At 39.2% G+C, this 14,612-nt stretch overlaps 1 protein-coding gene across 6 annotated transcripts in view; it reads left to right on the forward strand.

Annotated features, from left to right (window-relative positions):
* The window catches only part of sh3glb2a (SH3-domain GRB2-like endophilin B2a), a 30,936-nt gene extending 19,203 nt beyond the window's left edge, over positions 1-11,733 (forward strand). For 4 of the 6 annotated variants that reach the window (XM_047590870.1, XM_047590872.1, XM_047590871.1 and 1 more), the window contains 4 exons: positions 547-647; positions 1,526-1,540; positions 5,078-5,279; positions 10,184-11,733. In XM_047590870.1, coding sequence (XP_047446826.1) covers positions 547-647; positions 1,526-1,540; positions 5,078-5,279; positions 10,184-10,291 — 426 coding nt within the window. In that variant the 3' untranslated portion in view covers positions 10,292-11,733. The remainder of the gene's footprint in view (positions 1-546; positions 648-1,525; positions 1,541-5,077; positions 5,280-10,183) is intronic. The other 2 variants (XM_047590873.1, XM_047590875.1) reach the window with 1 other exon arrangement.
* Positions 11,734-14,612: the final 2,879 nt, after the last annotated feature.

Here is a 14,612-nt window from a genome sequence, read left to right on the forward strand (position 1 = left end):
CAATCGTCCTGGAAAATCAAATCTCAAGTGAGTTTTGTGGTGATTTTGCAGGCTTTGTATTCCACACAATGAGCTCACATTAAGGGCTGCCTTTTCATCAAGGGTGTTCTTGTGCCACTGGTGTTTTGTCTCATTCATTTGGAAAAAAAAAAACATTATTTTAACTGATCGCCTGAAAAGAAGACCCAATGGTGATATTTATTCTTTAGTAATGATAGTGTTCCAAAATATTCTGTCCTTGTAACAAAAATTAACAAGTTGAAGTATTTAATTGACCACAGTGTGTGTTTCTGTTCTTAATAAACATTTTGGCATGTTAATTACTGGCCCAACGTCTAAAGAGACACAGATTTTAGTGTATTTCTACAGAACTCGCTGGTGTCAATAATAGATCCAATAAATTCCATCAAAGAATCTACACTTAAAACACATTTTGTTGACAATAATTAAGAAACTGTTGAGTAAGGGATCTGTGGACTTCTTTATGATGATCAGATTAATTGATCCGGGTGCCTTTAAAAGTAACTGTTGTTTTGTTTTGCTCAGGTGAACCACCTGCGTTGCCTGCATGAGTTTGTGGAGGCCCAAGCAGCTTATTATAAGCAGTGCCACTTCCACATGCAAGAACTACAGAAAGAGCTGGCAAGGTGAGAGACAAATGGTATAATGATATGAGTGAGATGCTCTTGAGGAGTAGCTATACCTCTTCATCAGCATTGAGAAACTAGCCTTCAGCTAGGGCCCTGATTACAAAGCTATAGGTCTTTAAGCCAATTAGTGAGTTCCTCTAATTAGTTGCTCATAAGACTGTGTTACTGTAAGTGACAGTGCTTGAAATTACTCAGTGGAATTTTTTGTCCAGGGTACGTCAATTGATCAGTGAAACATTCTCAGAACCATAATGGGTCGGGAACAGGTCAAGTGGGTTTCCACCTGACAGAACAGGTGTTTATTAAAAAAAAAAGTTTTCTACTGGAATGCACTCTAAAGAACCTACAATCAAGAATATTTCCTTAACCAGCTCACTACAGCAACTGTTTATTTTTCTTGTCGTCTTAGCAGATCAGATTTGTGATATGACTATTAAGATAATGCAAAATGCTGCTTATTGAGGCATTATAGTAAACGCACCGCTCCTGTTTAATCTAATTTCTGTTCACCTCAAGAATCACAATTACCTTTGTTATGTAACAGCATAACAGGAGTACTAATTGATAGAAATCTATAAATGGATTCTTGATTTTTTATTATTTGGCTTATGTTGCTAAATGCTTGAAATTGCTCTATTTCAATTGCGTTAAATAAGATCAATCAAGAAAAAAATACTTAGGGACATATTGATGTACCAAAATACTCTACGCTTCAGGCATTAAAGGGTTTTCTATTTGATGAATACAAAAATTCTATTTTTAAAACAAAAATGTCCAAAAACCTCCATATCTCTAAGATCATTTGCAAGTCCAGTTATGCTGATTTTGGTTTTATCAAATCATGACAGATCATTTTCACTGTCTTATGCGCTCAGCTCTGATGAGGATGTGTGAGTATGATTCATAACATGTTTATCATCCTGTATGCTATTCCAGTGTAGACTGGTGTGACAGGGTGTTTGAACCCTTCCTGATTTCTTTTTGCATGTTTGTCACACCTAAATGTTTCAGATCGTCAAACAGTTTTAAATACAAGACAAAGGCAACATAAGTAAACGCAAAAGGCTGTTTATAAATAAAGGTTTTTATTATAATGGGGGTGAAAAATCCAAACCTACACGATGTGTGAAAAAGTGTTTTCCCCTCCTGTTAAAACATAACTTAACTGTGGTTTATCACACCTGAGTTCAATTTCCCTAGCCACACCCAGGACTGATTACTGCCACACCTGTTCTCAATCGACAAATCACTTACATACTGTAGGACCTGCCTGACCTAAAGATCCACAAAAGCTAGACTTCAGGCAGAGATCAAAAGACATTCAGGAACAAATGAGAAAGAAACTAACTGAGATCCATCAGTCTGGAAAAGGTGAAAGTCATTATCCACAAATGGTGAAAACATAGAACAGTGGTGAACTTTACCAGGAGTGGCCAGGTCAGTGTTCATGACTCCTCCATAAGAAAGAGACTGGGCTGAAACGGCCTGTATGACAGTTCAAGACCAAAACTTCTGCTAAGCAAAAAGAACATGAAGGCTCATCCCAGTGTTACCAGAAAATATCTTGTTGAAAATCCTCTGTGGACTGACAGGACAAAAAAACTTTTTGGAAGGTGTGTGTCCCATTACATCTGGTGGAAAAAGTAACAAAGCATTTCAGAAACAGAACAGTAAAAAAAAAAAACTATATGAAGACTTTGGAGTGGCCTAGTCGAAGTCCCAATCTAAATCCTATTGAGATGCTGTGGCATGACCTTAAAGGCAGTTCATGCTGGAAAACCCTCCACTGTGGCAGAATTACAACTATTGTGCAAAGATGTTAGGTTTGGGGGCACTTTTTCACACAGGGCCATGTAGGGTTGGATTTAGTGTTCGCTTAATAATAACAACCTTAATGTAAGAACTATGTGTTTTTACTTGCGTTATCTCTATCTAATATTTAAATTAGTTGATGATCTGAAACATTTAGAAAGAAATCAGACACTGTGTGCACACAGTGTTTGCTCATTGGTCCATTCGTGACCGACATCACTGTAGTCAGGTGTTCTCTTCACAACTGCGAACATGGTTGTGAAAACCGTGGAGGGGACAAACAAAAGAAAAGCTGGAGATGAAACGCAAAATGGGGAGACAAAGAAAAAACAAGCTGTTGAAGGAAAATTAGAACACGGCTCTCTTGAACTTGCAGAACTTGGTAACACTTTCTATGAAGGTTGTATCTATAATGCCCTATGAATGCACTCATAATATTGTATAAGGTGTCTATAAAGCATTATAATGGTCATTATTACCATCTATACGTATTCACAAGTCGTCATAACCAACTTCATGATGCATTATGACAACTGGTTAATAGTATTATGAGTACATTCATAGGGCATTATAAATACATCCTTCATAGAAAGTGTTACCCAGAACTTTATCGGGGCTGAATACTTGATAATGACCTGCAAGGGTCATTTACATTTAAAAAGTTTGTAAATCTTTTTTTAAAGATATTTTTGGGCCTTTTGCACCTGTATTAGATGGGGACAATTGAAGAAAGGCAGGAATGAAACCCACACTGCAATGAGGACCATAATTTCCCAAATATGGAGCTAGTGAAGATGCTGAGTGGCTAGTAACTTTGGAAAACAACTAGCCACAGTGGCTGGTGAACAAAAAAGTTAATGTCATGTCCTGGTTCTGACCATCACTGCATACACAGTCTGATTGGCCCAGCAGACGTTTACCATTTCAAATCAAGAAGTAAATCAATAAATCACATGCAAATTACCACACACTCCATGATCACACACATTAGGAAGATCAGTTTCTATCAGACACCATCAGCCGTCAGTGTTGTTAGTCTTGACCTCCTTTTTTGTTGTTGTCGTTTCACATCCATTTCAACTTGGCACAGATTGGAAAACATACAGTCATAAACAATCTGTGTATCATTTGTTCTTTCTATTTATAACTGTCAATCAAAAATCAAAAAGTTAAAAAGTGATGGATTATTTTGTTTTTTCGTTTTTTTAATCTAACACAAAAAATGAAAAAAGCCTGGTTTTTCATATTTCAATTTCGACTCAGATCAAAAATAGGGAATGGAAAAATGGGGCCATAGGACTGAATTTGATTTTAATATTTAATTGATCGGGTTTGAGACCCGCGCCAACCCGGAATTTTATCAGCTTGGCTCGACGCAGCTTTGGCATGAACAGGAATGCTGCGTTGACCGGGTTTTTCGCTCTGGTGTGGATGTATCTGCCTGTTACATTCTGATATTGGCACTCGGCCTGACAGACTATATCAATGTATCAATTGTAGAAGCTTCAGCTTAAAAACAAGTTTTGGTCTACTCCCATGAAGACCAATCTCTGAAGGGCAGAGATTTTTGTTGATTTTTTTTTCAATCAAACAAATAAAATGTGTTGTTACACGAATTAGTCATTCGGGAAATTGCACCGATCGGGGAATGCGGGGATCGGGGAGGAAAAAACAGGCACGCAGCTCCAACAGTGGGAGGTCCGAGCCGGACTTTTGCCAAAGGTGAGTCGATTTTCAATGTGAAAGCTGAATATGTCTATGGGGTAATGTAGTAGGCTACAATGGCAGTGCTGGAACCACACAGTACTTTGATAAAGGACTTGTTCAGTTGGACACACGCCCAAATTTCCTGCACTATGCAGCAAATGGGTATCCTGCAATGCTCAGAAATGAGCGTCAGAAGATTCTGTGCAGGGCTGGAGAGCACTTTGGTGTGATCTATATATGAGTCTTCTGGGTCACGTAAACCCAACCAATTAAATATTAAAATCAGATTCAGTTCTGTGGCCTCATTTTTCCATTTCGTATTTTTGATCTGAGTCTAAAATTGAAATATGAAGAACGAGGTATTTTTTCATTTTTTTTGTGTTGGATTAAAAAACAAAAAACAAAACAATCTGTCACTTTTTCATTTTTTGACGTTTGATTGACAATTGAAAATAGAAAGAACGAATGATACATGGATTATAAACAGCCACAATGTTTTTATTATTTGTTTTTTGTCCAAACTCTACTACTACTGTGTGTGCTGTGGTTGTGCTGCTCTGTAACTTAATGAAAACAGTGTAATTATCTGAAGAAAATATTTTTGAACAGCTGTTTTTGAGGGCAGGGATGAGGTGGCTGATGTATGAATCATGATGAATCATGCTTTATTTTCCATTACAGTCAGTCCCTTTCTCTGTGGAGTGTAAATATACAGTAGTAGATACAATCAAACTCTAAAGGTTTGAATTTATTTAATAATTTTTTTAAGATACCCAACAAATCATGTTTTCAGTCCAGTTGTGTGCTTTCAATGTTTTTCAGTTTTTCTTCTTGTTATTCTATGTTTGTGTGTTATATGTACTGAATATTCTGACTAGTCATATCTATATGCACCTACTGTTCCTCAGGCTACCCAATGCTTTTACACTGAACTCCACCCACTCCATGGCTACTCCCAGCTCTGTGTCAGAAGCCATCAGCAGCCCTGTGGAGACAGACACGCTTAAGATTGAGGAAGTCCAGGCACCAGCCACAGGAACCCGCAAGGCCAAAGTGCTTTACGATTATGATGCTGCTGACTCTAGTGAGCTCTCCCTTCTTGCTGATGAGGTGAGGTTTTATCATGTACCTGCAGCCAGCTAGACTGTTGGCTATTGGCCAGGGATCCCTCTAGGTCAAGGTACATCATGTGACATTTGCAGAAAATGACACTTTTTCTGAACAGAAATTTTATTTTCTAACCTTACATTTTTCCTGATTAATGATTCCGACACATCAGTGTTGCGCTTCTTGGGAATTTCTGGGACTAAGTTATTAAAAGTCGCGTCCGGACAGGTTCTAGTAAACATTTTGTGTGTGTGATAGGCTGCTTCAGTTTGAACCCCATAGTCACATACACAAACATTTTTTGCAGTTGTATACAATGTAAAACATTGTGTCAGTGTTTAAAGGCTTCAGCTTGATGTATGTATCTATGACAGAAGTTTCTCCTGTTCTTCTTTTCTCTCTATCTTCTCTGTTTCTACCTGGCTGACCTTCAGCAGATGGGTCCCTCCATATGAGCTGGGTTCTGCTCAAGGTTTCTTCCTGTTAAAAGGGAGTTTTTCCTTGCCATTGTTATTGGCGCTATATAAATAAACCTGAATTGAACTGAATTGAAAAGAAGTGGAGGAGGTGTATTTCCCCCTGATGTTGACTTTCAGATGTGGTGACCGAAAGCCACCCAATGTGATTACTTTCGAATCTGTTCAAAACTCATAGGTTTTTTGTGCACTCTATTATATCCTGTGCATTTTTTTTGATGACAAAGGGTTTCCTTCCTCTTTTCCAGGTTTTGGTTCCTTGTGTCTGGATTGTTCATGTTCTAATACACAGTGTACTCTTCTCACAATGAATGATGCAATGGAGTCACAACACAGTAGTCTTAGTTTATTAGTCTTAACAGTGCTCTGTGGACTACTCTTGGGGAGTTGTATGGTGAATTTCTCCCTTCAGTCAGGTGCCTTTCCCTCCTCCTTTAAGACAGCAGTGGTGAGGCCCCTTCTGAAGAACAGCAATTTAGACCCCAGCAATTTTAATAACTTTAATAATAATTTTTAATAGTATCCAACTTACCATTTTTAAGTAAAATTTTAGAAAAAAAAATGTTTTTATTCAAGTAAATGATTTGATAGTAAATGAGTAAAAACAACATCTTAAAGAAACATCCATGTGGTTTTAGGATGGACCACAGTACAGAGATAGCCCTAAAGATTTTAAATGATATCAGGTGTAATTTAGATAACCGTCGCATTCGATACAGTAGACCATCGCATTTTAATAAACAGACTGAGGCACCTGGTTGATCTCTCTGGTACTGTTCTTGACTGGTTTATCTCATACCTCTCTCATCAAAGCTTCTTTAAAAGTCTGGATACCTGTTCCTCAGGAACCCATGAGCTTGAGTGTGGGGTCCAGGTTCTAGGCCCAACTCTTTTTAACCTTTAGATTGGCAATAAACTCGGGTAAACACGGGTAAAGCCTGCCTCACAGATTCTCTTGGCGATTTGGCCATAGACGTCGGCATTTTTGTGCGTCAAGCAGCTGATATATGCTCTCCTCCGACCATATATCGAGGAGGCAGTGCGTCTCTTCTGTGCCCCATGTTGACCCACAGCTCATTATTGGTATAAAAGAGAAACGAATAAATGAATGAATGAAATGACGATGACTTCCGCAATCTTCTTCAGAAAATTTTCGTATTTCACAATAACAACAGAAGCCAAAAGGGCTCTCAGATTTTGTATTTGGTTCGGAAAAGGTCCAGATTGCATTCACAGGACAAACAAAGCATTCCAGGGTTCCTTACGGACTCTGGTGCACACCAAACAAGTGAACTGAGTCCCAGCTGCAGAGGTGGCCTCGGTTTACGTGTTTGGTCCGCACCAGCGTCCGCTGATTTGTATTCACAACTACCCAAGAGGTTCACACCAGAGGAAAAGTCCGTTTCAAGTGGATTAAACGAGCCTTGTGTGAATATGCCCTTAGATATCCAGTCATGAATGGCAGATAACTTCCTGCAGCTCAACCAGGACAAAATAGAGGTTTTAGTCATTGGTCCTAAATGCCAGAGGGAGAAACTTTTACTAAAAGTTGGTACTAAAAGATCTCACAATCTGTAAAAAATATGGGTGTATGTTTTTACTCTGAGATTAGTATTATTCAACATAAAAATAATATAATAAAGATAGGTTTTTACCATCTCAAGAATATTGTCAGAGTCCACACGTTTCTCTCTTAGGCTAACACGGAGATGCTGATGAATGCTTTTTTTCTCCTGTTATCTGGATTATTGTAATGCTCTGCTCTCTGGTCTTCCCAAAAAAAGCATTTCCAATCTACAACTATTACAAAATTCAGCCACTTGTGTGCTGATGAGGACCAGAGGGTGGGAACACCAGTTTTAAAGTCTTTGCTTCTTAATGTGTATACATATTGGTGTGAGTGTGTGTGTTCTTGTACTTGCTACATACCGAGGGCCGGTGTCAGTTTTTGGAAAGTGACAACATTTTTGCCGAACCTCACTTTTCTGGCCTCACTTTTTTGGCTGTTTTGAAGGTTAAAACTCAGTTTTAGGGTACAGGTTACAATTAGGTTATGATTACGGTTAGGCTTAGGGTCAGGCATTTAGTGGAGATGGTTATGGTTAGGGTAAGAGGCTAGGGAATGCATTATGCCGAGGAGTGTCCTTGCTAAGATAGAAGTACAAGGATGTGCATGTGTGCATCTGTGTATGTGTAGTGTGTGTGTGTATATATGTGTCAATATGGGGTAGGTGTTCTTGATTTAGTTTCTTGTTGTAATCTTGTCTTTATTTGTGTGAAGCACTTTGGGTGCATTTTTGGGAAGAGTGGGGAACGTTCTCTATATATAAATTAAGTTTAAAAACAGCGATTTCCTGCCCTACAAAATATTTGCTAAAATCCCACATTGCACAAAACCATCCTTTATTTCCAGCTGTTTCTGGCACATTGCTATGTTTTGAGAAATTAAACCAACTCCCACTTCGCATTCCTCAAAGGTTACTCAGTGTGGCTTTCATGCTATGCACACCACCAGTCACAACATTATCACAACTGATGGGTAAATGAATAACACTGATTATTTCATTCTGATGATTTAATCAACTTTGTCAAATGGGTAGATTTTGATAGCTAGATTGCTGGGTCATAGCATCTTCAAAATTGCAGCTCTTGTGGGGTCTGCAGTCTGCAGTTGTTAGTATTTATCAAAAGTGGTCCAAAGAAAAAAATGTGTTGATCCAGTGACAGGGTCATGGGTCACTGATGCATGTGGGGTCCTATCCAACTGATGAGCTGCTGTAGGTCAAATATTGGGAAATGGTAATGAAATGGTCAGAACACACAGTCATCCCTGTCTTAAAGCAAAAATTGTACTTGACAAACAAGTGCGATCCATGGATCTGCTTGATGCCAGATGCCACAACACACATTCAGAAAAGTCTTTTTAAATTATGTGAATGGGCATGATTACAAACTTAAAGTGAATCAAGAGAACATCTGATGAAACAAGACACAAAGGGTTCTCTGTGCTTTGTTTTTCAAGATCTTGTCCAGAAAACATCTGTCCTTCTGAGGGACAATCTTTGTCCACAGGTTCAGAAAGTCCTTGTGTAAAGCCAGTTCCTCGAGGACCATCTGTCCATGGTGTCTGAGGAGCATTGAAGATTTCATTCAGAATGAATAATGAATTAATGCATCTCTGAACCTTAACAAGTCAGTTTGTTGAACTGACTCACTGGTCCACCATACTTTGGGTGTAGCATCCACAGTCATTCTGGAGACAGCAGTGAGGAAGCGTTCAGTGTAGCTCCTTCCTGCTGACATGAGCTGCTCCAGTGTTGTCCACCAGATTGATCTGTTGGTGAATGGAGGTGTTGGTTGTTTGTGCCAGCTTAAGCTGCAGTGCCCATCCTGGTTGCTCCTCCTGTGGATCCTTGGCCTTTTGGAGGTGAACATCTAGCTCTGCTAAGGTGTATATAGCTGAACAAACAACTACAGAGAGTAGGTTTTATGCCAGTATGGGAACCATGAACATCGTCAGTCAGTGGAAACACGCACAGACATGCAAATAGAAACGGACTGAAACCACGAAACAAAGAAACAAAGGCATGAAGAGGAAAGTGTGTATAATGTGGAGCAGACACATTTTATGTAGTTTTGTCTTCAGAGTCTCAGAGTGGTGCTGGACCAGAGCATGACTGATTTTAAACCATCCATTTCTTCATCCTGTTTATTTATATGCAAAGAATACATAAAAATCACACTGTACTACCAGTAACAAAACAAATGACACCAAATAGATAAGGTTTTAACTGCTTCTGAAAATGTTCAAAATTAAACATTAAGTATATAAAATTCACATTTATACTACACAAAAAGCAATTATGCGTCTCTGCTAACTTCTTGAATATATGAAAGAGATGTAACCAAATTTCCCAGTCCAGAACCACGTCAGCTCTGAGATGTTGGTGATTTCATTTCTTCTGCATCATTTCTATTGGATAAATGTCAAAATTTGACTTGTCCATTGCAAAGTATTCATTTAGTTCTTCTTTAACCATTCTTTTGTAGAATGACTTGTGTGCTTGTGATTGTCGTTTCTCAGTGTGAACCGGTCTCTCTTAAGATTCAGCTCATGAACATGTCTTCACATTTTAGACTTGGCAGGAATAATTCTGAATTCATTGGTCCATCAATGGTTCCATGCTGTCCTTGCCTAGATTCAGCAAAACAGGACATTACCACAAGAGACCAGCCAATTTTCCCTTGGAAAAACTTGGAAAATTATTCACTCAGACAAAGCCTTTTTTGTGCATATTTGCTCAGTTGAAGACTCAGTTGAATCAGTGGCTCTGTGTATTATGTATGTTATGTGCGTATAAGTCACATTTTATTTGTTTCACCTTGGCTTGGCCTTTGGTTTAAAAGTATCTCTGTCTCCTGTTTTTCCAGCTCATTACGGTTTACACTGTACCAGGAATGGACTCTGACTGGCTGATTGGAGAGAGAGGAAACCAGAAAGGCAAAGTGCCCGTCACATACCTGGAACTTCTCAGCTAGAGAGCAAATAAGCGTGCATGGGCATGAGTGTGAGTGGGCACAACTGAAGCCATGAGGATATTTATTTTACTTTAACACAGTAAACAATAACCACTACCCCAAATCACACTCCTCCACAAGATGCTAAAACAAGAGCTTTCTTATGGGTGTAACACAGTGAAATATTCACACCACGCTGACGAGAGTGGAAATAGTTGTTACAATCCCAGAAATTCCTGTGGAACATGTCCAACATTCCTTTTTGATTAGCTTGGTGATTAATTGTTAGCCAATTTTTATTTTTTTTTCCTATTTATTTGTGTGCATGCCCAAAGGTTCAGGCAGACATTTTCATGCTTGATTGGAGTTTATTTATGTTACGTTTTTATGTTAAGTGTCTTTATTGTGTTTAAAAGATGATTTTCCTCATAAAATAACTGTAGAACTTGAATGGAGGCACAGGAGTTCCTGAAAGTCTACAATATGACGTGTTTCTATTTTGTTTAACCTTGTGTCTTGGTTTGAAGTTTGTAAGCTTGCATTGATGAGTGTAATGTCGTGAAATATGTTGAGAGTTTTTCTTCAGAAGGCAGCAGTATAAACATATACATATAAATTGTAGCGTACCCTAGAGACCTACAAAATAGTTAATCATGGATGCTTTTCCATTTTTGACTCTCGGAAGGATCTGCCTTAACTGCTAATTCAAATGAATGTAATTGAAGTGAAGTGGTTTCAAGGGACATCAATTTTGGGGAGGGTCAGATTGAACGTTAACTAGAAATAATTTTGTGTCTTTGAGTTTTGTGTTCTTCCTCCCACATCTTTGCAGACACACACAGCAAATAAATAGGAACACTCCCATCTAACTGCCTTAAAAAAAAGATGGGAGGGAGCTGCTAAGAATATCTACTATAAATAACAGAATGTGTTACTCACACTGCAGAAATTCATTCAATACAACTTAATGTGCGTCACAGCCAGCATGGCACACTGTAATCTCCTCTAATTATACAAGTGTTTGTGTGGTTTGCCCTTAATTGTCTTTTGGTTTTACAGCGTTCCTGTCGATTTGTTAATACTTTAAAATGTCTACAGTCTTAGCGCTGCATGTGCTACACCTTGTAGCCTGTCCTTCTGGATGTGTAGGTGTGTGTATATGAGTCTGCAAGTCTGAAATCTGTACATGCATGCACTGTCTTTTTTGTATCCAGCTTAGTCTCATGAGTTCTTGTGAAATGAGCATGAGTATTTTACCCACAGGACACACATGAATAATTCTTGGCAGAGAAATGACATCCACATCATGTATCATCTTGTGCTCATTACACAATTTTTTTGTTTGCTTTTTTCTAAACAACTGTACCTCATCTTTCATTATTATTTTGTCTAAATATTTTATTGCCTGTTTCCCTGCTGAATGAAGGAAGTGTGTGGGATTTAATAAAAAAAAGTCCAACTGATTCACATCTTTTTCCTTTATTTATTATTTTGCAGCTACCTTATGCAGCGATCAGCCAAAACATTATGATCAACTCAATGGCACCCCATGGCACCTGTCAGGGGGTGGGATATATGAGGGAGCAAGAGGATGTTCCCAGATGTAGTGGGTAGATGACTCTCGTAGGGTGTTCTCAGTCTGCAGTGTCAGTATCAAGAGGTTACTCACTGTTACTATGAGGATAAATGCCAGGACCCAGCTTTCCTGTAAGCATCACGATGATTCACTTCACCGGTCACTGGTTTTCATGTTAGAAACCATCTCAAAGCCCACAAAGACCGAAAGCTGAAGCCACTGGTTTAAAGTGCAGTTCCTCTAAATAGCTGCAAAAATCAACAACGGAGGCCGATGCGTTTTTTCTGTAGGATAGTTTATGCTTCTGTTGCTGAAAGATGTGCTGCTGTTTGAGACACCCTTCCATGAAGGAAAGTCTGTGCTGCTTGTTAGGTGTCTATAATCAAGCCATGATTTATTTTTGGGTCCTACGTTCGTCACGTGGGTGCGTATTGCGTCACTTCATGATTCTGCGCCACTGCTGTGTGCTTGCACTGTTCTAGCTTCGTTAAAATCACAAAAACGTTTTGTGTACAAGCAATGAAACTCTTCTTTTCACTTTATCCAACCACCTGTCATCTATAGCTCCTTGTAAATCTTACATTTCACCTCAATTTAATCTGCTTTGGTGTATTTAGCGGTAAGCTATGGTTACTCTGTCTCCCTCTGCTTCTCCTTCTCTCGTGCTACATGTTTAGTTACTCCTCTGCCTCTTTTAGAGGTAATCATACTTGTAATAAATTTAATTTATTTGTAGCTTTGGAGGCGAGGCTCTCTGAATTGGAAGCACGGCTCCGCACCATGGAAAACCCAAATAGCTAGCCAGCGCCCTGTAGCCGGTGTGCGCCGACAGAGCGCAGCTCTCGTTAGCATAGCTCCTGCTAGCTGCCCCCCAGACCATATATAGCCATAGACCATGTATAGTCGCATGTAGTTATTCCACCGCTGGTCATCTAGGTGGTGTCCAGCCAACGATGTTGCCTACGTTGAGAATTGGAACTCTTTCTGGTCTGATTAGAGGAGATAGAGTTCACCCCACCTTGGCGGGTGATTCTCTTATCTAGGATTTTGGCCAATTTTATTAAGCCCCCAACACCATGACAACCCAGAGTTCAGCCCAGCTGGCAGAGTTGCAGTCTTACACGCCTCTCTGACAATTCTCTAGTACTGTCTCACACCCAGAAATCCCCCAAACTCCATAGATGTGCTGTCTGCTCCCAGATGTTTTTAATTAAAAAACAAACAGGAGTTATTCATAGGAACCTTATACAAATCAGCACAAAATGGTCTTTTAAATGTCAGATCACCGTATTAATCTCTTTTAGTGACTGATTTAATAACTAATGATCAGATTGATTTATTTAGTTTGCTGCAGGATAATGAATATGTCAGGTCAAATGAGTCTACGCCACCCAGTCATAGTAACTATCACATTCCTCGAGGTACAGGCCGAGGAGGAGGAGTGGCAGCAATCTTCCACTCTGATTTATGTATTAATCCTAGACCTAAGCAAAGCTTTAATTCATTTGAAAGCCTTACTCTTAGTCCTGCTCATCCAGACTGGAAAACACTAAAACCTCTTCTCTTTGTTGTGGTGTTTCCCCACCTGCTCCTTACTCAGATTTTTTTTAGCAGAATTCTCTGAGTTTCTAGGTGATTCTGCACTTAGAACAGATAAAGTCATTATGGTAGGCAACTTTAAACCAGATGAAACATATCAGCTGATTAAACTCCAAGCATGCCTTGAAGACATAAAGGCTTGGATGACCTGTAATTTTCAGACAAAACAGAAATCATTGTATTTGGCCCTAAACATGGCAGAGATTTATTATCTAATAACCTGGTTTCGTTGGATGGCATTACCTTGGCCTCCAGTACTACTGTGAAAACCCTTGGTGTTATGTTTGACCAGGATATGTTCTTTAATTCTTACATAAAGCAGGTGACTAGGACTGCTTTCTGTCACCTGGGTAATAATGTCAAAAGTAGGAACCTCATTTCTCAGAGTGATGTGGAAAAACTAGTTCATGCATTTGTGTCTTCCGGGTTGGATTATTGTAACTCGTTACTGTCTGGCTGTCCAAATAGCTCTTTGAAAAGCCTCCAATTGATTCAAAACTCTGCAGCAAGAGCAGTGACAGGAATTAGCAAGAGAGATCATATTACTCCAGTATTAGCTTCTCTTCATTGGCTCCCTTTAAAATCTAGAATTGAATTTAAAATCCTCCTCCTTACATACAAGGCCCTGACAGGCCTAGCTCCATCATATATGAAAGACCTCATAGTACCATACTGTCCCAACAGATCACTATGATCTCTAAGTGCAGGTCTGCTTGTGGTTCCTAGAGTTTCTAAAACTAGAATGGGAGGTAGAGCCTTCAGCTATCAGGCTCCTCTCCTATGGAACCAGCTCCCAGTTAGGGTTCGGGAGGCAGACACAGTCTCTACGTTTAAGGTCAGGCTTAAGACTTTCCTTTTTGAAAAAGCTTATAGTTAGGGCTGGAGTTAACCTTCCCCTCTCTGGTACCAAGCTCCTGTTCTCTAATCTCTTATAATTTATTTTCTATTAGTAACCACTGTGTCATCAGCTATATGTTGTATTATTAGATTCTATGTGTTTCCTTCAGCTTGATATATGTATCTATGACAGAAGTTTGTTTATCATGTTTCTCCTGCTCTTTTCTCCCTATCTTCTCTGTTTCTACCCGGCTGGCCTTCAGCAGATCGGTCCCTCCATATGAGCTGGGTTCTGCTCAAGGTTTCTTCCTGTTAGAAGAGAATGTTTCC

The sequence above is a fragment of the Mugil cephalus genome, chromosome 8 (genome assembly GCF_022458985.1).
Source record: "Mugil cephalus isolate CIBA_MC_2020 chromosome 8, CIBA_Mcephalus_1.1, whole genome shotgun sequence".
Lineage (NCBI taxonomy): Eukaryota > Metazoa > Chordata > Actinopteri > Mugiliformes > Mugilidae > Mugil > Mugil cephalus.